At 45.5% G+C, this 22513-nt stretch overlaps 1 protein-coding gene across 1 annotated transcript in view; it reads right to left on the bottom strand.

The window, feature by feature from the left end:
* The window catches only part of CNPY1 (canopy FGF signaling regulator 1), a 71055-nt gene that overhangs the window by 18748 nt on the left and 29794 nt on the right, over positions 1-22513 (bottom strand). Inside the window, exon 2 of the mRNA XM_072851630.1 lies at positions 17561-17656. Within this exon, the coding sequence (XP_072707731.1) occupies positions 17561-17656 (96 nt within the window). The remainder of the gene's footprint in view (positions 1-17560; positions 17657-22513) is intronic.

The following is a 22513-nucleotide window of genomic DNA, read 5'->3' as shown; positions in this document are numbered from 1 at the left end:
CACAGGTGTACCGAACGAGCCCATGAGATGCTCTGCTACAGCATCTCCAAATCACATCCCCGCTTGTTTCACCATCCAGGAATGGAAAACCAATGAGCTCCTCGGCAGGTCTGGGAGCCCGCAGCCCGGGCAAATCCCAGGGCTGACACTCCGCAGCAGGGACTGTGAAAAGCTTTCATTGATCACAGCACAATGTGCTGCTGTTTCATCCCTTATTGTCTCTTGCGCTCGCAACGTGCTGTCTAGGCGTTTCCCGCTGCTGTTATGAGACGCTTCGATGGCTGCACAAGTCATTTTTCCAGTCTTTTATAACACAGTAATGCCTTTATTTGACTGCAAGAGCAAGAGCTGCCCTGCCGGATATTTTTGCGGCTGAAAGACCACCGCAATCAAATCAGGCAGATGCAGCATATAGGAAATAAGGACTTGATGCCAGAGAGATGACACTTCAAATCACATGCCATTTTAGACACAGGAAATGAAAATCCCAAAGAGCCTCTGAAGAAACGGGAAGTCATTTTGATACAGTATTTCTGTATCAAAATCTCCAGGTAATAGCCAATACCAGTCTTCATCAATTTAGGACGCTTAGCAGCGCCACAAGGAGACAGAGATGAGGACTCCCAGGATCCAAATCCTGGCAGCAATAGGGAGGACAGTGGGTGGTTCATTTGCCTGGGAGATGGGTGGTGTCTGGTGGCATACACCCCCTGTGAGCGCCAGAAGGTAGGCAGGTAACGAGGCAAGCCTGTAGGACACATTGCACCAAAGCTGCTCTTTGCTGTGCCCTCTGCAATGCCTTAAGCAATTTATTGAATTGTCTAACTTGACAATTAGCCATAGACTAATGCTTCTGACCCAAAAGGTGTCACGCTTTCCTCCATCCCCTCCCAGCCTCAGCTGTCACTGAGAACGTGAGGGTGCAAAGAAACCACAAATGTATGACTAATGAGTTTTGATAGACTATGGAGATAGGAAACAGCTATATTTTTGTGTATATAACCTGGCAGAGAAGGTGTTTCTCTTCCAACAGCCTAAGCAGCTCAGCTGGGGTGGCTTCCCATACCTCCTTCCCATGGAGAGCAACTGCAGCTGGTAACCAGAGGAAGAGCAAAGAAGCCAGTTTGGTGGCAGGGAGACATACAAACAGCTCTTCAGAGCTATACAGGGAATTTAAAGTAGGAACAGGAAAGAAGTGAGCATGGTCTGGCAGGGGAAGACCAGCAGGAACCAGAGGAGATGAGCTGACCTGGTAGACTTGCAGTTGTCTCTACAGCAATCAGTGCAGTGAATCTGGGTGTTGCTTCTTCTGCGAGTGGGTGGGAGACAGTGGGGTGCACCAGCCCTGGGGAAAGGTGACTTGGCAGCCCTCCTGCCTGTTCCACCATGGGGTAGGGATCTGCCTTCCCACAGGGCAGAGGGACTGGAAGAGAAGGGCCACCAGGGTGGAAGCAACGGTGGGGAGTTGTAAGCAGAGTAAGCTTAGTATCACCAAGAACAGACAACGAAGAGCTGTAACAAGAGTTTATGTAATGATGAGGACTCTCTTAAAACAGACAAGAAGACAGACATCATCACTGAAGCACAGTGGGAGAAAAAAGCTGTGCTGAAAGTACAGGAGCAGCAGATGGGAATAATTCAATAATTCAATACTTCTCTCCTGAAAACTGCATTGGAGTCTACCATTCCTGGCTCTCAGCTTCCCATCTCACGGAGGAGGAGTTCTCTCCAGACTTTAGGTCAGCTGAGCCTTTGTAATCAATCAGATTCAGTGTTATACAAGTACGTATGAAAGATCAGTCTGACCTAAGCACTTAGCTATGATGAGTGCTCTAAAGATAATGGAAGGCCAAGACATACGTAAAGTTGATAAGGGATATTCATACTGGAATGTGGAACGTCTAATCAAGAATTACTGTCCTTGGGAGTAAAGCACATCCTGAAGAAATACGTAAGCTAATTAAGATGGTTTTGGACAATCTGAAACTGCTAGCAGAAGTATGATAAGGAGCACCCTTACGCGAACTATCCTCATTATAATACTAAAAATCACACCCCTTGAGCTGGAGACGCCATCCCAAGCAGAGACCCCTCACCTTTGAGCATGCGAAGAATATTAAAGTGGTACTGTAGCTCTAAGATTCAGACAAGAAAATGTAGACCAATAGAAAACCGCTTTGCGTAATTACTTACGCATATGTATAACTAGACTGTATAAATATTGTACCTGCATGAACGAGCAGTGTGCTAGCTTTGTGGAATTACCCCCTAGCACCTGGTCTTGTGCAAAACTTGAAATACACTGATATCTCAGCTCTGTATGCATACTGGGTGTTGCACACCGGGTAACGAACTCTGTGAGACAACACCTTGGCCAGCCACGTTAAGGATGGGCACCGGGGAAAATTGGTGTCACCCACCTCTGCGAAAGGTAACCGGCCCTGCCACGTCATCTTCCACAGGGAGGGCTCACTGATCCAGGGTCAACTGGATTAAAGGCATTCAGGGAGCTGTCACAGGCTAGAGCTAGTGTAACACAGCTGATGGGACCTCTGTGCATAGGAGTTGAGAGTCCCAAAGGAGACACCAATGTATGTCTGATTTTGGGGGCAAGGAGATGACAGAGCAGAGGGAGGAACCCACCTTGCTCTCCCCATGCCACCAGCAGAAGGGGATGCTCTGCACAGGAGTGGAAGTTTCTTTCAAAATTCATGACAATAATATTTCCTGAAATGCCTCCAAAAGCTTGTGGAGACACTAGCATAGCTTAGCCAGACTTACTGCTTCTAGCAATTTCTTGTTGTACCAGAGCTTGTCATTTGGGGCACTGAAGTCCAACTCAGTCTCCTCTCACCTAGGACGCAGGGAGGGAGAAGATAGGGCTGCATGTGATAGGGCATCTTGACGAGGATCGGACTGGTGGTGGTGTTAAGAAAAGATCAAACAAAGGCTAGCATGTGCTACATCTCTGCAGATTTCAGAGCTGACTTAAGCCAAGAGCTTTTCTGACACAGGTTAGCGTGTCCTCCACTGCTGCTGCTTGGCCGTTCATGGCTTGCATCTGGGGCTGCCAAAACCCTGGTTACGTGATACTGCTGTGAAAGTAGCTGGAATGGGCTGGACCAGACACACTGCAGAGGGAGACACCTGAGCCTGAGCTGCCTTCCCCAGTGCTCTGTGAGGGTCTTTTCCAGCCTGATTCACACAGGCCCATCATCCCAGTGCAGTGGAGTCAGTCTTGTGGCTAGTCCAGGCTGAGTAAGACATGAGATGGGTCAGCTGCGAAATTTGTCAGACTAAACTCCAGATGAGACCAACATTTAAGTCAGAGCACTTAGTTGATGAGTATTTCACTGCAAAGCCCTCACAGAATATCAAAGGGCCTAAGTTTCAATGCCCTGAGGTTAGACAAAAAAGCTCAAAGAAACACAAAGCAGAAAACCTGAGCTTCCCTGACAGAGGACTTCAGGGACAGGTAACAAAGAAAAGCAATCAGTATATGGTCTATGTGATAAAACATCCCAATATTCCTGGAAAACATGCCTGTGCAAGAAGTTGAATAGTATTTTTCTCTGAAAAAAGGTAAGGGTGCAGCATTGGGCAGAAAATAACTGGAAGTGATACTCATTAAAGAAAAACGCAAGAGAGGGATGCGATCACTGGCTGGTTATAGCACTGCTGAGAAGTGTTCAGGAAAATGTCAAGAGCAAAGTTTTTCCCTCTTTGCTGCCACAGCCCAGTTAAGATCTGTTTGTGGAAGACTGTAAGCAACATAACTGATGGGCAAGTAAATGAGAGGTCTTTAATGCCTGCCAAGCCTCCTGGATCATTTCACTTTAAAGGCTCTAAAGTGCCTAGGACTTCTGACAGATGAAAGCAGAATCGGCTCATTTGTTGAATGCAAACTGAAACCTCTCCAAAATGTTAAGTCCCATTGTAGGGTTAAAAAAAAAAAATCCACCTCAGAAGTCAGCCCGCGGATTTCTGCTGTGGAAGACAGAAAGCACGAACTTCATTGCTGCAGAGCCAGGTTTCACATGCCAAGGCTGTAAGAGCATTTTACAGCTCCAGTGAGCAAACAGCACTACACCTGATGACACAGAAGGTGATGTCTGTCGAGTTTCTTAAACACCAAACTTTGATTTAGTCCTTCAGGGGAGCTCAGGCTAAGAAATATGGAAAGCTAGGGACTGAAAGGTAGCCAGGAGAAACAGAGAAGGCAGTGCAGAGAGCTTATAGCAATGCTGCATGAAGCAGTAAATACCTTCAGTGAGCACCGAGATTCAGGCAGTCCACACTCTCTTCTGTTTAAAGTCTATAGATAAATCTTGGATATCTTGACAGCAAATGCTAGAAATAAGGAAGCCATATATATAAAGGAACTAATAAAGAGATCCAAACATATTACATTACAGGTCTCATCACACTGAGAAGTAGTCAGGACTATTATGGATGAAGACTTTATTTTTATTATGTTTCTCTCCATATTCTTTGATTCTGCCTGCGGTAGCACAGTATCCAGTCCATGGCAGAAATGGGGCCATAAAGCAGCTGCTGTACTGCCATTGAGTCGATGACCTATAGGCAGCAGTCCTTATGGAGAGCTGTGCATTGCACAGGAATTACAAGCTATGGACTGGAACAACAAATGGAGAATTACAAGGAAGACTTGTGCTATGCCTATGGATTAGGGAATTAATTTTATGCTACAGTTTACTTTGGCTTTGGAACAAATAAAGTTGTAGTGTGCAAAGGAAGTACTAGAAGTTGGAAGCCTAGAAATATAATTTTTCTTGTAATAGCCAGTTTCATCATCTCATAAAGTATATATCCTTGCCCTGAACAGATCGGTCTATCTACATTGAAAGCAAAATCTTTCCATTCTCGAATAGGGGAATACAGTGCTAGCTGTATGGAAGTTAAATATCTCTGCTTGCTTCAGATTTTTCACTAAAAGATCTAGTAAATGGGGGCACTACATAAAATGCAAATAGAACTTTTTGAGGAAGGAGAAGGAGGGTTTAACAGTACAGTCTTTCTGGAAAGTCTTCCAGCAGAGGATTAGGAACTATGGATGGTATTTCCATAAGCCCTTGTTTTTGGCCTGACGATGACTCCCAGAGAAGCTGATGGTAAATCTGCCATTGTATCCAAGAGGAACAGACTTGAGACAGCGCTGAGCAAACTGAAGATCCCAGCCTTTGACTTAGTAGTGTAAATATTTTGCCTTTATAAGCAGAGATTAGTAAATTCAGGGACATTATTCAAAATGCAATTTGGTAGCTGCTTCACTGAGCAGTATCCATACACACTGAGCATACTTATCTCCCATGGTTTTAAAACTGCTTCGTGCCATTAAGGAACAACGGTATAAATCACAAAAGCGACTGCAGTCAGTGTCGTAGCGGGTAATCTCAGCACAAAGGAGACAAACGGGTCACAGACATATTATTCCCTTTGCACCCCTTACGATGCTCCCTTCCAGGAAGGGTGCGTGGCCGTATGGATGGGTGCTAGGAAATACAAACATAGGTGCTTGATTCTGCAGGAAAGCTGCTAGCGTTGGTCTCTCATGTTGTTGATATGCTGTTTTTAATGAGAATGGAAAACAGCTGTGGGGAAAAAAAGTAAATCCCTGTTTATGTTCAAAGTGAGAAATATTGTTGTGTATAGACTGAGTTTAATCCACTCAGTAGAAAAGTCCCTGGCTGAAAAGGTATCCAATAAAGATGTTCAGATCTGCTTAACTGAGTTGGAGAGTGGATTTTCTGTACTTGCCTATCCAACATGCGTAGCAAAGATGAGGAGACGAGTGCAACATATCTTATATTGTAGCTATGGCAGAAGCCAGGGTGGTCACAAAAACTTAGATATCCACAGACACTGTTACCCACAAAATGCTTCATGCACTCAGTGCTCAAGGAAGAAATGGGATTTGAGACTGACATTTTGGACAGTCAGGAAAATGTACTTGTGCTTTCCTGAAACACTTCATTTGTGTAAAGCAGCCTACAGATCCATACCAGTCTTCATGTGAGTACTCTGGCTTAGCTAGGAATTTCTCCTGCCTTACTACTGAAGGTTGGAATTTGATAATTAGTTGAAGGATTTTCAACAATTTCTTGATCTTAAAGAACTTCTACGATTTTATATTTTGAGAGTTATGAGGACTCTGTATCTGGCTTAAAAATCCAATAACAGAACTTGTCAAAGAATTCAATTCAGAGAAAGTCCCTGACTTGAAATTCATATGTCTGGAGACTCTACTTAGACATGATGAACAGAAAGCAGAGGTCAGCCAGTACGGTAATGTAAGATGCAGAACACTGTTGCAAAGTCATGGTCTGGACCTTTGTGAAGGTGGAACAAGAACTATTTACATAAGAACAGTTTTAATACTTGGAGCTTTCCCCCAAACAATATGGTAACATTGTGGCACACAGAACTCACATTTTGCTTAAATATTTTGCTCCTGCTGCAAGATCTGACCCTACGGTTACATTTAACCTGCCCAGAGTATTAGCTGAAGAACAACCTTTCATGTCACACTAGAATAAAATCCTGTTTATTGACTTCTTCGAGTGTCCAGGACAGCATTAAGAAGTTTGTCCATCTCCATACTTTGGTCTTGACAGACACTTGCCTCAATGAATTTTTTCAACAGAAAACCTTTGTTGGGAAAAAAACAAGAAGCCAAAGATCCAGAGCAAAGACAACTGGCTGGAGAGAAATCATCAGAAAACCCATATGACAGAAAGGGATGAACAGTACCAGAGGTTTCTGGTCTTCCTATCTGCTGTACATTTCTGGAGAGCAGTGAAAAAGTGGCAAGGCATTTATCTAACAAATGCCCCAAGCTTATGAGAGCTCATTTATTCTCATTCATCTTAGGTCTTGATACATGCAGAGGAAGTCTGCCACCAGCACACCAAAGTGACTTATATGAGATGGGATAGCTCCCTAATGTAATTTATTTTAATGGAAGCCTCAGTGATATCGGCCCTTGGCAGCAGTGCATACTGGTAGAGCACCTGAAAGGGGAAACATTTCTCCACCTAAAACTGATAAGATGATATATCTGAGCTGGGCTGAGCTGACCTTGTTCCTCTTAGTTTGCTTATGCACTCCCTATCAGACCTGCTGACGCTAACGGCCCAGGAGAGCCTGTCGCCCTCAGATGTGCCTCAGGATCTTCATAAAACACTGCTCTGGCTGCTGGAGCCATCATTCATGGATTCATGGAACCTTCTCATTATTCTGGAGATAAACTCTGTGTTTGAACTGGGACTTGAAATGATAACCACAGCTGGCATCAATACCAGAGGCATGTGGGCCCCATCAACAAGTGCAATTCTCCACTCGAACTTCACAGTAGGGGGAATAGACAAGGAAACCTTTCCCAACCACATCTGCTGGTGAAGAGCAAGAAGAGGAAGAGGTGACAGGAATTACTGCACAGCTCTCATGTGAACAGGAGATCAGCATCCACCATAGGTTTTGATGAAAACTGTATTTCTGTTTCTGTGAGGCCACTGATTTTCCTGTATGGTCATTGCAATCTTCTGTCAACTTTCTTCTGAGGAGACACTTTGCATCCAATGCTGTTCTTCTTCAGCCCAGATTCACTTCCTTGGCTCCATCTTCCTGCATTTACAGTGAATACGGGATCCTCCAGAAACAAGTATCTTGGCGCTGGCTCCAGCAGTGCTTTGAGTGAAAAACCCCAATTAAAAAACACAATAACTGTCTGATGAATTCCTCTTCCTTAAAACTGATGTTAATATTACCATGACCCAGAAAGAGAAGCATTTATCAGATCAAACAGTAACAACCAGACGCTAGGGGAATGGGGAAAGCCGCCCTCCAGATGCAGCGTGGAAGAGCTGTCTGCAGGACGGCGTAATGGGAATGTGAAAACCACCTTCCTTTGGGAACAGAGTCGGACGCGGAGCCCTGCTCTGCTGGTTCCTCATCGACACGGCTGGAAATTGGACAGAAGAAGGATTGTACTGCGTCGACCCGAAGCAGCTGAAAAAGGGTTTCATTCACACCCTGCCATTTCCATGGGTCGCTTGAGCACAGGAATGACAAAGTGGTGTTGCATAACTCCAGAGAATAAACTTTCTGGACAACATCCAATGACATTCTTCTGAATAAACTTATGAGTAGCCATTGCCCCCCAAACTGGAAAAAAACCTTGTCCTAGTCCTTGGGTCTGATGCAGGGCAGAGCCGAGGTGTTGGGGACCAAGCGCTGCGTCTTACATCGCACCCTGCGCTTGTTCTAGTCACCAACTGCCAAGTGGTGCTTTATCCTCTCGCCGATCAAGGACTCTAGCCATTTCCATATGGTTTGTACTCCTGCCAAGTACTATAACTTGATTTTTTTTCTGATGTCTGATTAATATGAGCTTTTGCTCTATGACTTTCTGCCTCCAAAGGAATTCCCTCCGTGTGCTGGCACTAGTGCCCAGTCAGAGGCACTGGTGGCAGCCAGCAATCTCCCCTCTTCTTCATTGCGCTGCCACCCTGTGTACTGATGGTGATGCTCTTCCTTCTGGATGGATGCCACCCCTGGGATCTGTCCCCATTAGCCCACCTCAGGAGGGAAACACTGAAATCCTCGCAAAAATAGTTCCAGTGGCTACTTGTGTCCCTCATCTCCAAAAGACTGAGCTTGTTCTCCCTCCCCAACACATGCAGACCCTCCCTGGGGCTCTCAAGGAAAGCACTCAGGTTCAGGAAAGGACTTGGGGTTTCCCTGGGGGTTTGGGCATTCAGGGAAGGGACAGGAGGGGACAGTGAAGCTGGGACAGGACGGTGGGGAAGAGAGGGGGGGGTCTGCACTCACCTGCGCTGCAAATGCCAGCTGCTCTCCAGCCTTTGGGGAGGGGGAAAGATGAGGCAGAACCCTGGCTGTGGGGATGCAGTGCTGCCTTGGGCACATTTTCTCTCCCCGAAATGGCAGCCAAGGGGCTGTTTGCCTCGGGAGCTGATTTGTTGAGGGCTTTTTTTCCACCCAGAAAAAGCAAACCCAAAAATCCCAGCCCATGCTGTGCTATGGGACTGAGCCCAGCGGGCTAGCTTGGCTTGCCTCCCATACGGAGAGCATCAAGCTATATATAAAGACGCTTCCTTTTATCTCTGCCTGATAGCCCAATTTTCTTTGTGAAACCTGCAGGGGAGCCAGTCTTGGTGTACATTTTGGTGGAAAAGCTCTGCTGAACAGAGAATCACCTCAAAATATAAGTAATGCCTCATGTTTGATAAAAGTTTGAGCCTGTTGGATGTTCATGGCACCTTGAAGTTCTGCAGATGGAAATCCTGGCCAAGGACCCACCACTGTGAGGGTTTGTACGGTGGCTACAGGATTTGCCCTCAGGCTTTGCTTGCCGGCAGCCAGTGGTTTGCTTGAAGGGTGCAGTGTCATGCAGGTAAATACAGTGAAAGTATTCTTTTACTGTAGGGGGGTTGCAGAGGACAAGGGGACATGGTCCTGCCTCTAGACTCTCTGGAGGCTGCTGCAGCCGCTGGCTCTTGGCACAGCAAAGGCATGGCAGCGTTAACGTTGTTTTAGAGAAATAATGGCTACAATCCTTGTTGCTCAGTTGCAATCTGAAAGCAAAACTTGAGGTTTAATAAAACCCGTGTTTGGCAAACCTAAGATGGAAGTGCAAATATGCCTAAATTCCCCATAGCTCTCCCTCTTTGAAAGGTGTGCGAGTTGTGTTGCCTTCAGCCTGCTGGAAAAGCAAGAGAAAAAGGCATCTCTGAGCAAAATTCTTTTCCTGAAATACATTTAAACTTGCTCTCTTCTGACGATCGCAGTATCTCCGTCCCCAACACTGCTATCACTGCCACAGTACGTACGTACAGATGATGCTACTGAAATGCGTATGTGATTGACTTCAAAGCACTGAGCAAGTGCATGTGTAATCAAGTGTGGTGAATGAGTCTGAATCAGTCTTGACATGGCTTTCCTCGCTGGCCTGGCCTGAGTGCCTAGACAAGGTTTTTATTCTCATTGCTTTCTGCTATGATAGATCTCCTCTAGCTGACTTTTTTTTTAACCTCCTCTGACATTTAGGGCTTGCCTATACTGGGGATTTAATTCAAATTATTCGAGGATGTGAATTTAGAGAGGAATAATTATTCTTGATTAACTCCCCATGTGGACAGTCTTGTTCCAAAATAAAAGTGCTTTATTTCAAATGAGTTTAATTGACTCCAAGAAAATCAGTAGGTTGTTTTCTCTATGAAAAAAGGAAAAGAAGGATACAAAATGGAGAATATTTATTTCCTCTTCAATTTCTTAAAAAAGGCAAGGACTTTTGAACGTTATGAAAGTTTTAACTGAAAATTGCTGTATGTTATTATGTATAATTTGCACCTCTGATAAACTGCATGCTGTTAAAATTATTGTTCCATGAAAATAATTACACAGCAGCCAACATAATTAGACAAGCGATGCAAAATCAGAGGCAGAAATGTAGGACGAGACTCTGACTGGGAGGGCTGTTTGTAGGGAGGTTGCTCTGAGGTGTATTTTATTCTGTCCACGCACTCGCATCCAGCCTGATTTGCTGGAACCAAAACTGATTACAGAATATAACAAGGCTCACAAAAGCTTAATCAAAAAAAGTTTCTCAGCTTTAGGATGAATTTTCTGTTCAAAAACAAGAAAAAAGATGAATCCCAGAATAATCGATACTCTGCTGGGGAAAACCAGAGAGTGGGGTGCCAAAAAATGTCCAACACCCCCAGTGGCAGAGGCACTGATGCTGCTGATGCCTGTGGTACCCATAAGGGAGAGCCGGAGTCAGGCAGGGCTCTGGCTGCCAAGTGTCACACATGGGCTCAGACACTGGTCTCATATTATCCATACTATTGATCTCATCCCAGATATCACTATTTAAGAGTCTTAAGATATTGTATGGGGACAGTGCAGGATGCAGTGAGCACTTTAGAGTGAAGAGGGTTTAGCATGGATACAGACACAACTCATACCTTTTGACTACAGGGCAGGGAACTGGTCCTAGCCTTGTTGGTTACCAGCACAGACCCACCCACCTAACCTCCTTTTTCTAAATAACTGCTCTGTCTAGGTGGAAATCCAGTGCTAGACATGAATGTCCTCATAGAACTAAAAAACTTGCCCTTATGAAATCATTGTCAGAGCTGGTTCATGTGATTCTTCCAAAAAGTGTCACCATCAGCAAATCAGCGTTTTCTGAATTAAGAAAAAACCAAACAAAACCAACAACAAACCCTAAAAAATTCAAGGCTCTTGTGTGAATCAGTAGATGGGAAATCTTAATCCAGGGCTTCCCATACAATAGGAGCCTCCAGTAATGGCCTACTGGAAAACACAAAGTACTGGCGTTTCTTAGCTTCCTTTTTTTTGTTTCGTTCCAATGTAGGATGGGGAATCTTTTAAAGACTTCCTTTTTTCTTTCCTGGGGCAGGAAACCATTTGCCACCCAATTGCAATTTGCAGTGAAGCAGTGAGAGCCAACCCTCAGATTGCAGCTCTGATTTCGAGAACGCATAGGAGCACGCTGGGATCATGATAACAAAGAGGTCTACAGAATAATTCGTGCATAAAAACATTCAGAGTTCTGCAGAAACACAGCCTAGAATTGAAACTTCTACAATCACACCAAAAGTGGGAATCTTAAAGTTCCAGCAAAGGTTTTTTCATTTGCTCTTCTGGCACTGCTTTCAATATTGGGTTTCACTGCCCCTCTTCTTTGCCAAAGTGGAAGAGCAATCAATAGACAGGAGACAATTATGCCACTCTTTTAAAACCTACTCTACATGTTACACAGTTAGCAGCTCAGCTGAGAAGAGAAATCCCATGTCCACATCTATCCATTCTCTATGTCCACTTCAAGGTACATTATGAACCCCTACTCACTCATACCAAGCCAAACCTTTCCTTCTTGAACAGCAATATCCTAATAGAATGCATTCCTTTAATTGTTCAACCCATCACGCCAAAACAGATCATGGCCAAAAACCCTAGAAAGACAAAGGACCTAATGTTTTAAAACACTGAAGTAGCTTGAGCTTCCTAAACCTTACGGCCATGGGAGACATGGGTTACATACAGAGTGTGGGCAGGTATGCTTCACTGCACATCTCACCATCCTGGTCACCTTTGCCAGGTCCATGATGAGCCGGAGCAACTGCAGCCCTTCTCTAGCCTACAGACACCCAGCTCTTGGTGGGAGGGAAGGCGATGGGTGCACAGACCTTACTGTGGGATGGAAATTGGATGTGGCAGATGCAAATATCTGAACTCTGGAGCTCAGGAAAGGTCTCTAGTGCCACACTTTAGATACGGCATTAGTAACTTTGGGGACTTCCAGTAGAGCTTGGGCTCTTTGGGGCCTGAGCCATTCTGAAAATAGGACTTCAGGATGCTTTTGTAAATTTTAGTTAAGGTGAATTTATACTGAAGTCTAAATCCACAGTTAGAATAATAGAACCATAGAATCATAGAATCATAAAATCGTTTAGGTTGGAGAAGACCTTTAAGATCATCAAGTCCAACCGTTAACCTAGCACTGCCAAGTCCACCACTAAACCATAGCCCTAAGCACCACATCTACACATCTTTTCAATATCTCTGGGGGTGGTGACTCCACCACTTCCCTGGGCAGCCTGTTCCAATGCTTGATAACCCTTTCAGTGAAGTAAAATTTCCTAATATCCAATCTAAACCTCCCCTGGCACAGCTTGAGGCCATTTCCTCTTGTCCTATCGCTTGTTACTTGGGAGAAGAGAACAACACTCACCTCTCTACAGCCTCCTTCCAGGTAGTTGTAGAGAGTGATGAGGTCTCCCCTCAGCCTCCTTTTCTCCACGCTGAACAACCCCAGTTCCCGCAGCCACTCCCCGTAAGACTTGTGCTCTAGACCCTTCACCAGCTTCGTTGCCCTTCTCTGGACACGCTCCAGCACCTCAATGTCTCTCTTGTAGTGAGGGGCCCAACACTGAACACAGTATTCAAGGTGCGGCCTCACCAGTGCTGAGCACAGGGGGGCAATCACTTCCCTAGTCCTGCTGGCCACACCATTCCTGACACAAGCCAGGATGCTATTGGCCTTCTTGGCCACTTGGGCACACTGCTGGCTCATATTCAGCTGGCTGTTGACTGACACCCCGAGATCCTTTTCCGCCAGGCAGCTTTCCAGACACTCTTCCCCAAGCCTGTTACATGGGGTTGTTGTGACCCAAGGGCAGGACCTTGCACTTGGCCTTGTTGAATCTCATACAATTGGCCCCAACCCATCAACCCAGCCTGTCCAGATCCCTCTGCAGAGCCTTCCTACCCTCAAGCAGATCAACACTCCCACACAACTTGGTGTCATCTGCAACTTACTGAGGGTGCACTTGATCCCCTCGTCCAGATCATTGATAAAAATATTAAACAGAACTGGCCCCAATACTGAGCCCCGAGGAACACCACTTGTGATCAGCCACCAACTGGATTTAACTCCATTCACCACAACTCTTTGGGCCCGGCCATCCAGCCAGTTTTTTACCTAGCAAAACGTACATCTGTCCAAGCCATAAGCAGCCATTTTATCCAGGAGAATGCTGTGGGAAATGGTGTCAAAGGCTTTACTAAAGTGTAGGTAGACAACATCCACGTCCTTTCCCTCATCCACTAAGCGGGTCACCTTGTCAGAGAAGGAGACCAGGTTAGTCAAGCAGGACCTGCCTTTCATCAACCCATGCTGACTGGGCCTGATCACCTCGTTGTCCCATACATGCTGCGTGATGGCACTCAGGATGATGTGCTCCATAACCTTCCCTGGCACCAAGGTCAGACTGACAGGCCTGTAGTTCCCTGGGTCCTCCTTCCGGCCCTTCTTGTAGATAGGCATCACATTTGCTAACCTCCAGTCAACTGGGACCTCCCCGATTAGCCAGGACTGCTGATAAAGGATTGGAAGGGGCTTGGTGATCACTTCTGCCAGCTCCCTCCATACCCTTGGGTGGATCCCATCCAGCCCCATCGATGTGTGTGTCTAAGTGGTGTAGCAGGTCATTAACCATTTCCCCTTGGATTATGGGGGTTTCATTCTGCTTCCCATCCCTGTCTTCCAGCTCAGGGGGCTGGGTAGCCGGAGAACAACTGGTCTTACTATTAAAGACTGAGGCAAAGAAAGCATTAAGTACCTCAGCCTTTTCCTCATCCTTTGTCACTATGTTTCCCCCTGCATCCAATAAAGGATGGAGATTCTCCTTAGCCCTCCTTTTGTTGTTAATGTATTCACAGAAACATTTTTTATTGTCTTTTACAGCTGTAGCCAGATTAAGTTCTAGTTGGGCCTTCTCATTTTCTCACAATATCTTTGTAGTCCTCCTGAGTTGCCTGCCCCTTCTTCCAAAGGTCATAAACTCTCCTTTTTTTCCTGAGTTTCAGCCAAAGCCCTCTGTTCACCCAGGCCAGTCTTCATCCCTGCTATCTCGTCTTTCAGCACTTGGGGACGTCCTGCTCCTGCACCTTTAAGATTTCCTTCTTGAACAATGTCCAGACTTCCTGGACTCCTTCGCCCTTTAGGGCTGCCTCCCAAGGGACTGTCAACCAGTCTCCTAAATAGGCCAGAGTCTGCTCTCCAGAAGTCCAAGGTAGCAGTCCTGCTGACCCCCCTCCTTACTTCTCCAAGAATCAAAAACTCTATCATTTCATGATCACTCTGCCCAAGACAGCCTCCAACCATCACATCACCCACAAGTCCTTCTCTGTTCACAAACAAGAGGTCCAGCAGGGCACCTTCCCCAGTTGGCTCACTCACCAGCTGTGTCAGGAAGTTATCTTCCACACACTCCAGGAACCTCCTAGACTGTTTCCTCTCTGCTGTATTGTATTTCCAGCAGACATCTGGTAAGTTGAAGTCCCCCATGAGAACAAGGGCTAGCGATTGTGAGATTTCTCCCAGCTGCTTATAGAATACTTCATCTGCCTCTTCATCCTGGTTGGGTAGTCTGTAACAGACTCCCACCGTGATATCTGCCTTGTTGGCCTTCCCTCTGATTCTTACCCATAAACACTCAACCTTATCGTCACCATCATTAAGCTCTAGACAATCAAAACACTCCCTAACATACAGGGCTACCCCACCGCCTCTCCTGCCTTGCCTATCCCTCCTGAAGAGTTTATAGCCATCCATCGCCGCACTCCAGTTGTGCTAGTCATCCCACCATGTTTCTGTGATGGCAACCATATCATAGTTTTCCTGCTGCACAATGGCTTCCAGCTCCTCCTGTTTGTTGCCCATGCTGCGTGTGTTGGTGTAGATGCAATTCAGTTGGGCTATTCATCCCGTCACCTTTTTGGGGGAAGAAGCCCTCATTCCTATGTGACCATTCTCAGGTGCCTCCATGGTTTCTAACACATCCATAACCCTTGCGTCTTTGCTGCCACGTGGATTTCCATCCCCTACTTCCACTGAGACGACAGACTGAAGGACCTCGTTAGCACACCGTCCCTCAAACATTGGCGTGCCGCCCTCAGGCTTATCTCTAGCAGCCTAGTTTTATCCCTTTCCCCCTTCAAATCTAGTTTAAAGCTCTTTCAATGAGCCCTGCTAACTCCTGTGCAAAGATCCTTTTCTCCCTTACAATGAAGCAGAAATTGTTCTGAAGAGATTAGGGATGAGCTTTTGAAAGAGGCCTCTGAATTTTAAGTAACCAATTCTCATTGAAAGTCACTGGGTTTGGGCATCTAACTCCCTTGCTCAGTTTTGAAGATCCAAACCAGGGTCTAAAACTCATTCTGTTAACAAGGAGGCCAATACTTCTTTCCTGGGAAAGCATTCTTCTGATACCTCAAAATTAAGACAACAGAGGGCTACATTTTTTGTTTTATTCTCAAAGGCTAATACTGAAACAATATAGAAATCATTGTGAAAAATAAACTACAGCAATTTAGATATTTAGTTTTCAAATCAGTTGACAGGCATAGCAAGGAAATGTTTTTACCTCTGAAGAAATAAATGTAATAAAATACTGTTTAAATAATGTTTAAGTGATGTGATGAAAGACGGGTTCATGAACCCTCTGTTATGTTAACAATTAGCAGTGCAGGACATGGATTTTGTTTAAGAAATGTGTACTGCTAATATTGGGGTCAACATATGAATAAACAAGAATGGCAGTATGCACTAGAGTCAGACTTTATTAACGTATGCTTAGTTATCTGTATTGCTTTACTTCTTGCACCAAGACCTACTGCAGTCATCTCCCATGTGTCTGTGTGTCCACTGGCAGGTGTGGGCACCCATTCATACCCTTGCCCACATTGAGACATCACTTGTGCGCTGAAGTGACTTTCTTGCTCAAAGCAAGGAAGACGCACACATATCAGACCACTACTGACCCACACTGTTAGAGGCAGCAAGGCCCAGGGATTGGGGTGCTGACCTGGGACCACTCCAGGAGCACCCCAAGAGCTATCACTTGTTCTGCTACAGACTAACTGTGCAATGTCAGGCAAGGCACTGCGCCCTCCTCTCACTTTCTCTTAGTTGTTAATCTTATTTGACCATTGCTGTTGACCACACAGTTGGCCACAATGGTACCCTGAGCCTGAAATTCCCACTGGCAGTAAAGATAAACTTCTTGGAGTTGGACTTCAGAAGACTCAAACATCTTGGACAGCTTCCGGTTCGTCTTACCTCCTGCTGCCTTGGAAAGCTGTGGCCTCTTTCCAGACATATCCTTGGACAGCTTGGTCCTCAGTCCTTCTCAGTGATAGCTTGGGAATAGACACGTAAAGCCAGGCCTGGGAAGCAACATCTTGAGAAGGCCCCTGACATTTACAAAGAAGAAGCTTTCATCTTCATCATGCCTTAAATAGTCCCTTAAGCCTCTTAATTTACAGACAGCAATGATGGAAAAGTGCATTACCTGAGTCAACAACAATCCTCTGAAATATTTGCTAAATGACCTAGCTCACCAAGCATTTCCAGAGGCTTTTCTATTTACATGTATCTAGTATGATCTGTATTCTCCATGCTGCAAAACACATAAAGTAAGCCAAGCTCTGCCCCTGGAAGTTGGCAATGTGAGGGCTTGGTCCACCACCCTCATTTCCCACCATGGGCAATGGAAGTTGAAGGTATTCAGCACCCACAAGAAGCCCATGGATGGCAATGGACACTATTTGGACCTTATCTGCAATGCCTGATTAGATAACGGTCTGTCTCTAGGTAGAATGTATATTCTTTCCCTCTCATTCTCCCTTTTTCTTTCCCTGTCTTAATAATACATGTAGCTCTGATTTATTTTTTATCAAGATTAACAATGGAACAATACTGCTTCAAATAATAAAAAGGCAAAGAAATGTAGGTACTGAAAAGGAAGGAAAATACCTCAATTTCAAGCCTAAAGATTACTTTGGGTCCCAGAGGAAGCAGAAGCAATTTAGTGGCTGATACCCTTAGCAAGAAAAAAGGTTGTAAGATTAAGACCAACTGCTGTTTGGATAAGTGGTTGGTAATTGCACATATCAGCAATTATGTGCTGTCATATCATTTTTCTGTTACCTTACTCCTCTCTTGTGTCCCGTCAGGGTTTACTTGGAATGACCCTACATCTATGGTCCTCTTTGGATTCACCTTCTTAATGTCATACAACAGTGCCTCGCAAGTTCAAAGAAAAAAGAAGTCATTATTACAGGAGATGCCTGGTGGAGGTGCTCCTCTTCACAGCTGTAGCTAGAGGCTACTGCTATAATAACCAGGCTTCCAGGAAGAGAAACAAAGAAAGGCCTCCTGAACCTGCAAAAACCCTCTTTGTCCTCCAGCCATGCAGGGGGAGAAGTGGGTGTGGGGGGAGAGTTTTAGCAGGGAGAGGTTTGCAGTGGGGTAGGAGAGGGTTGTCTCTGTGCGTGGTTCAGGTGCCATCCTGCCCGTGATGCTGCAGCACCGGGCTCCAGGTCCCACTGTGGGGTCTCGGTGGGAGCTGGGGCCCCGAGGATTGCTTAGTTGGGGCAGTACAGGTTACTATATTGAATCCTCTTCAAATGAAAAGGGGGAGCTTGAGTTCACTGTATGTAGGCTGCTTGTAACTCCTGCCCCAGCTGGGGACATTTTGGGGGGTAATGGTGGCCCACCCTTAGGCTGAGCAGCAGGGCTCACTTCTGTAGCTTGTCAGACGGTTTGCACCACTCAGAAAGGCGAACGCCATCAGAAACAGCTTTTCTCTCACAGAAGTAACTGATTCCCCAATAAAGTGTCAAAAGATAACAAAGTCTGTTCCAGCTAAACTCATCTGTTCGTTGCCTGAGGGAAGCCTCCAGCTTATATGGCACTGGGTGCTCCCATGGAGCAGAAAATATTTGGCTTGCTAATCAGATTCAGGCAGGAGTGGTAACTGCCGCTGTCTGCAGTGTGCCTACGGTATAACTAGAGAGGACAGGCAATAGCTGGCTTTCAGGTATGCTGGTACTGACCTGCAGCGATGCCTCCGAGGTCAATGACTTTATAGGGATGTAAAGGAGAGCAGGGTTTTACACGGGGATCCCACCGCACAAGCAGAGTGAGTCCTGTCTCTGCAAGGGCCATCATGGTGAGATGCTCTGGGAAGGATGGGCAAACTGCTGTGTCAGGCTGTGGGAGATGCCAAACCGCAGCTGAACGCAGGAGTCTTAGCAGTGATAGCGAGGTGCCACCTAACAGCTCACGGAAGAGCTAATACCCTTTGAAAAGCAGATAAAAGATTCATCAGCACAGATGAAGATATGAGGGCTTGGGCTTAGACAGCCTGTAGCTCCTGCCAAGAAATTGTGTGGACGGTAGAAATGAATGTAAAAGGTTGAGTGGGGGCCAGCAAGTCAACAACTGAATAATCCCACCCAGATAGGAAACCAAAGCATAAACAAGAGTCTCCACATACTGACGAGTTAGCACTGGTTGCACTCTGGAAAGGATCCTAAAATAACAGAGATTCCTGGAGACAGAATAAACACATCTCTCAGTTGTCATCCTGAGCAGAGGGTAATTGCCTAGATGTCTGATTGACTCGCTGCTAGAACTAAATATGTAGTTCTCTGACATGCTGTCACCTCCTTCGCTGTATGTTTGAGATTTTTCAGTAAAGCATATCAGGAATCAAAGCAAATGTCCACAAGGAAAGATGCATCTCGACCTTGAAGTTTAATCATCAGCAAAGGGCTGAAAATGTATTTAAAAGAAGTGAAGTTACTGCATTCCTGAGAGCGACATTTAATCCCGAAATCCCCCAGGGGCTTGTGCACATACGATCCAACTCCCCCCAACAGAGGAACATGGAGTTGCAGCCCCTGTCTGAGGGCTGGGGAGTTAGTGCATGGCTTTCTGAGCTCCCCAGTCAGACCACGACATGGTCCTCAACTTCACGTTCGATCCCCATTTCCTTTCCCGGGGTTTCCTTCAGGGTTTCCTTCAGCACGCCTCTTCCCAGTTTGCACTGCTGTAAGGGACGGAGGAGCAAAGTTCCCGAGTTAGTCTTCCTTCTAGTTTTAGCAGCTCTTTCACCCTGAACCTGGAGGGCCTGATGCCTTCTCAAAGCCACCGCAAGGCTCTTGGTTAGCGATTCCTACCGAGCTCTGAGCAGTCCCACCTACCCTGCTCATGCTTTGCTTCCTTTCCACCTCAGAGCTCATCTCAGTTTCAGCTATGTTAAACTTTTATTTGCATAAAAGTAAGCAAAGCTACCCAGAAACCTTAGCACTGAAACGTTAATATGAATTTCCAATACATCTTGGAAGTTGCAAGGGGCTGGAGGACTGTCAACATTATACTAATTTTCAAAAGAAAAATGACCAGGCCAAACTCTAGGCTGGCTCAGCTCCTGGGAAGGATGATGTGCTGGTTCAGAGTTCAATATCATAATCCAGATATAAAAAATAATGTACTTAATGCAACGCAGTGTGAGTTCATGAAGGTAACTGTTTGTTAACTTGATATCATACTCTAACGTGTAACAGACTTCTATAAAATAATTTACTCTGTACTCTGTGACAGCTTAGGTACTGAACTGAAACCAAAATTAACCTGGCACATCATAAGTGAAAGGAAAATGTTTAAACAACAGTCCTTTAAAGGTAACTATGAAAGAAAATTATAATTAGATGAATATAATTCTAAAAGAGTCCCAGTTCTAAGTCCTCAGTCTTTCTTATTATGCACCATTTGAGGAAAAAAATAAGATCATTGTCAGAAGGCACAGCATTGGTTGTGTGATTAATAGCAAAAGGATAAATCATGGATGTGCATCACCTGGTGAGCTGTGCAGGGGCAGTCGGTGAGGTCAGACACAAAGTAATTCCTCAACAGACGAGGAATGCCAGACAAGCTTCCATGCAGGCTGCACTGGAACCAGTGGAAAGCCAGCGTGCAAAACGGCTAATGCAAAACCTAGGGAAAACCTGCGAGTGGCAGACTGGAGGAAGGTCACGTCACCTCCCACTGCGGGTCTGCTACGGTCCCTGCTGCACAACCGCCTCCAGGACAGCAGCCCAGTGCTACCATCAGGTGATGGAGAAGGATTGGCTCAGAGAAGCTCCACAAAGAGACCAGGAGTCACGGCATGGGGTGGGTGGAGGGACAGCTTGTTCTTTCTCCCCCCAAAAAGGGACACTGGAGGCACAGGAGGGCTCAGGCACATGACGAGGCAGTGGAAACCACACGCCTCAAATCCAAGTTGGTGGCCCAAGGACAAAACTATCTTCTCTATCTCTCTGCATTTGAGAATTCACCCCAGAGTGAATTGAATTCCAGGTCAAAGTGAGCTTGTGAGGCTGGTTTACAAACCTGACCCCTCCCCTCGCCTCCAGTCTGTGCAGGAAAAAAGCGTTTTTCTAACAAAACTTAAATGGAGCTATCACTTCATGAGCACTGCAAATATATATATATATACACAAAGCAGCTTGTCTAATATATGTTCAAGATAGAAGTTTGAAATGTCAGAGAATTTTATCTGAAAAAAACAGGCATTCATGCACAAGAGGATAACTTCTAACCTATCTACCTATCTATTTAACTCTGAGCTCTAGGTAGATAGAGAAATCAAGTGGAAGCTAAAGCAGGCGGACACATGTAAAATGATTTCTGCAGGCAGAAAAGAAGAGGATGTCCCTACAAGTACTGCTGAACCGAGTTGTGGAGAGAAAAGTGGCAATTACCCAGCCTGTGTCTCCTGCCCTCACATGCACGACCTCGGGAGCGAAGCGATGCGCTCAGCTGAGACAGCCAAGCGTGCCCCAGGGGACTGGGATGGCACATGTCTCCGCTGCAGCCAGCTCTTGTTCTACCTACAACGACCTACTCATCTTTCTCTTTTCTTTTACTGTAGGAAGAATATTACAACAACCCAGGGAAAAACGGGGTAGGAAGGTGAGCAGAACAGACGGGAGGAACCCAGCCCAAGCAGAAGCCCAGGTGCTCTGTCAGTGCTCCCTTGGTCTGATTTCATGCTAGCGATGATCAGAAATCAGTCCAGCATTTTAAAAGCAGTATAAATGAGTCCTAGCTTGGCCTCACCATGCAGTGAATTTCCTCTTTCTTCAGAATTGTATTTGTCATCAAGAACCTTCAATCACAGAGACTGCAAAGCCAGAAGGCTCTCTCCATTCATTTACATATTAAAACTCAACAGATGATGAAGGAGAAGCAATTACTGGAGACAGGAATAGTAGTTTTCTTAGTTATGTTTATTCCTTTTCTTTTTGCTCAGTAAAGTCTATGCTTAATGGAAAGCTGATTGTTTCAGATACATTTGTAAGTGGTGTTTTACACTATCATACGCTAGTATACAGCACATTAACTTAAAGGGATTTAACACAGTCAAAATGAATGAGATAATGTAATGCAAAGGAAATGTGTGGCAACATCTTTTGCTTCTTTCATGAGCAACGCCTGCCTACACGCCTGCAGGGAGCCCTGTCATTTCAGCAGGGCTGTGTCTGCCTGTCTCTTAGAGGAGAGGTTTGTCCACAGAGCCAAGAGCTGGGCAACACCTTGAGGCAATGCTTCAGCAAAGGGTGCTGTCCCCTGCCCTGGGCAAACAGAAGTTCTCCTCTGTCCCAGCCGCAAAGTTGGCCATTGCAACCTTATCTTCGTGACTGCTGTCGGGACGGGTGCTCTCTCTCACCCAAATCCCTCTGCGCAGAAGATGGATGCTGGAGATGATATTTTAAACTTCCATTTTCCCCTCAAGTGCCATTTGGATTTATTTTTTCTCTCTCCCATGTTGTTTCACATTAACTGTATTCAACTACAGGGAGTATCAGAAAATATTACCTTAGCTTGAGAATAGATTTGCTCTCAAGTGACATCTTCCAATACTACCGATTTATACCCTTTTCCTGCATTGATCTGTTGGGAGCTTTCATCAGCTATATCTGACATAAACACTGTATTACTCTGTATTGCATTATACCCTAGAAATCCACTCAAATCCCTTTGCTCCTCAAATTAAAGCAATATGCATTACAGTGTCCTGATTTCCTTCTATTC

This window comes from Ciconia boyciana, chromosome 2 (assembly GCF_034638445.1).
Source record: "Ciconia boyciana chromosome 2, ASM3463844v1, whole genome shotgun sequence".
NCBI lineage: Eukaryota > Metazoa > Chordata > Aves > Ciconiiformes > Ciconiidae > Ciconia > Ciconia boyciana.
The sequence above is the reverse complement of the archived record's forward strand: the minus strand, read 5'-3'. Positions and strand labels throughout refer to the sequence as shown.